General features: G+C 33.7%; 1 protein-coding gene across 1 annotated transcript; it reads left to right on the plus strand.

The window, feature by feature from the left end:
* Positions 1-565: 565 nt before the first annotated feature.
* LOC109222313 lies at positions 566-1,252 on the plus strand. The gene has a single exon (XM_019386678.1). It carries the CDS (start codon positions 566-568, stop codon positions 1,250-1,252), a length of 687 nt encoding a protein of 228 aa, XP_019242223.1.
* The last annotated feature ends 1,119 nt before the right edge of the window (positions 1,253-2,371 follow it).

The raw sequence follows: 2,371 nt of genomic DNA on the forward strand, positions 1-2,371 counted from the left end.
CACCCCTAATTAGATTCATAAGATGGTATTCGGATGAAAACCTTGCGAGGCAAATGTGGAATTACACCTAGATATTTTACGTACTTTTGTAAAACTAAAAATACTTGTTAATTACTACTAGTACACTTTGATAACTACAGTGACACCACCAAAAGATGTGTTGCGGTGGATGAGATTGCTCTTCCCTTAACCAGAGGTCTCGGGTTCGAGCCCTGAGTATGGAAAAATCTTTGATAGAGAGTGCTTCCCCCCAAATGGGGCCCTACGCGGCGAGAATCCGAATATAATCGGGCTCCAATGCGAGTACCGGATACCGAATGGAAAACCAAAAAAAACTACTGTGACGTTTTCCTAAATAAAATTATACTGCAGCAGACACTGCAAAACGTGTAAAACAAACAAACGTTGAAGCATTTTTGTATTATAAGCAAACTACAAGGGCATTTTGGTAACCAGAATCAGTATATATAACCCCCTGAGAACTTAATTCTCCTCGACAAGCATCTTCCGCCAAAAAAAAAATATTTGCGCTTTAACTTTCCAAGTTTTTCTCAGCCAACCATTAATGGATCTCGAGGCTGTTCTTAGCCTCTTCGATTCGTACTGGTTTGATGTCGAAATCCTCAATAAACATTCAAATCCAACCCCTACATCAAATTCACAAAAATACCCAGATCATAAAGTCGAAGAAAAATCACCAGAAACTTTAAATGAGTCGCCTTTGTTAGAAATCCAAATAGGGTCACAAAGTGATGATTTGAGCTACAATTCAGATCCTTTCTCTCCTGATTCAGTTCTCCAAACAACCCATTTCACACCCTTTTGTAATAAGGCAGAATTAAAGAAATTAAAGGGCAAAAGAAAAGAAAGGAGAAGAAGAAGAAGAAGAAGAATCAAAAAGGGTCTTAGTAAGAGCTTATCTGAGCTTGAGTATGAAGAGCTAAAAGGGTTTATGGATCTTGGATTTGAATTCTCAGAAGATGATGTAAATTCCAGTTTGGTTGATATAATTCCAGGATTACAGAAACTGGGCAAAAACAGGAGTAGTGATGATCAAGTAAAAGTGAATTGTTTTGAGAAATCTGAGTCAAGAGCCAGGCCTTATCTTTCTGAAGCATGGGAAATTCTTGAAAAGAAGAATAGAATGAGCACATTGATGAATTGGAAAATACCTGCCACCAGCAATGAAATTGACGTCAAACAGAGTCTCAAATGGTGGGCTCATACTGTTGCTTCCACAGTAAAAGCCTAAAGTTCAAATATTTCTCACTTTTTTCCCACTATAAAATGTATAAGAAAAGTTAGTTAGCCTGTTAAAGTTCAATTTTTTCTGCCTCTTGACTCACATTGTTGAGAGTTGCAGTATGTATATAATCTAAGAGCAGGGCAAACTCTCTTCAGAGGCCAAAAAGAAAAAAAATATAGGTTCTTTGGTTGTGGGTTTTGGAATTTCCAATTGAGATATTCTATGGAAGTACAAATTTTGTTTCATTTGAATGTGAATATTTGTCAAGAATGGCACGAAAATGCTATTGAATAAAAATAGTTACTGTACATTGAACGGTTTGTTTAACTCCAACTTTTTTTCCTCTCTTTTTATCTTTCGGAATACCAGTTCCATTGGCTTATGCTACAGGTGTGACATTGTGAATTCCAAATAAAATTGAAAAGTCAGCCATGATTGTTACATCTTTAGCATTGTTTACCATTTAAATATACGTGGATTACGTCTTTTTGTATTTTGGTGTCGTTTCTGATTCGTGGACTATAGTTGAGGAAGACATGTCAAATATACTTAATGGATGGCCATGATCTTGGAGTAAATTTTGAAGTAAGTTGTTAAAAAAAGTAATCTTCCAAGTTCTTATTTGCAGTTTTAAAGGGGAAAATTTTCAGTTCCTATTTTCCAATATAAGCACGAAGGCCTTAGCGAAATGTCGTTCGTCTTTTTTACCCCTTTAAAATATAGTTCACACCGACAAAATAGCCATTTAATTATCTTCCTATATATAGTATTAATTATTCAATTTACTTTCCTAATATTTAGAAATACTCATTTAATTACTTTACGATGTAGGACCTTGATTTAGAAAAGTGAAAAACGCATTCCTAAAATTCCTACCATAAATAAATGAGAAAAGTACATTTTAGAGAAGGAATTAAAATGTCTTCAATTCCTAAAATCTTAAGTTAATTAAAAGAAAATATATATTTCAAGAAGGAATAAAATTATTTTAAATTCTAATTTTTCCTATACATAAATATAAAAGGACAATATATTAAAAGGAAACTCTTAACTATTTTTGTTATGGGTAAGTTTTTAGCAACTTTGTCAAACAAAAAACGTAGGATCCTTTTTTTTTTTTTTTTT

This window comes from Nicotiana attenuata, unplaced genomic scaffold (genome assembly GCF_001879085.1).
Source record: "Nicotiana attenuata strain UT unplaced genomic scaffold, NIATTr2, whole genome shotgun sequence".
In the NCBI taxonomy this organism is placed as follows: Eukaryota; Viridiplantae; Streptophyta; class Magnoliopsida; order Solanales; family Solanaceae; genus Nicotiana; species Nicotiana attenuata.

Bases quoted from the DNA above. Each gene is read 5' to 3' on its own strand.
- LOC109222313 (XM_019386678.1), top strand. From the start codon at position 566: ATGGATCTCGAGGCTGTTCTTAGCCTCTTCGATTCGTACTGGTTTGAT.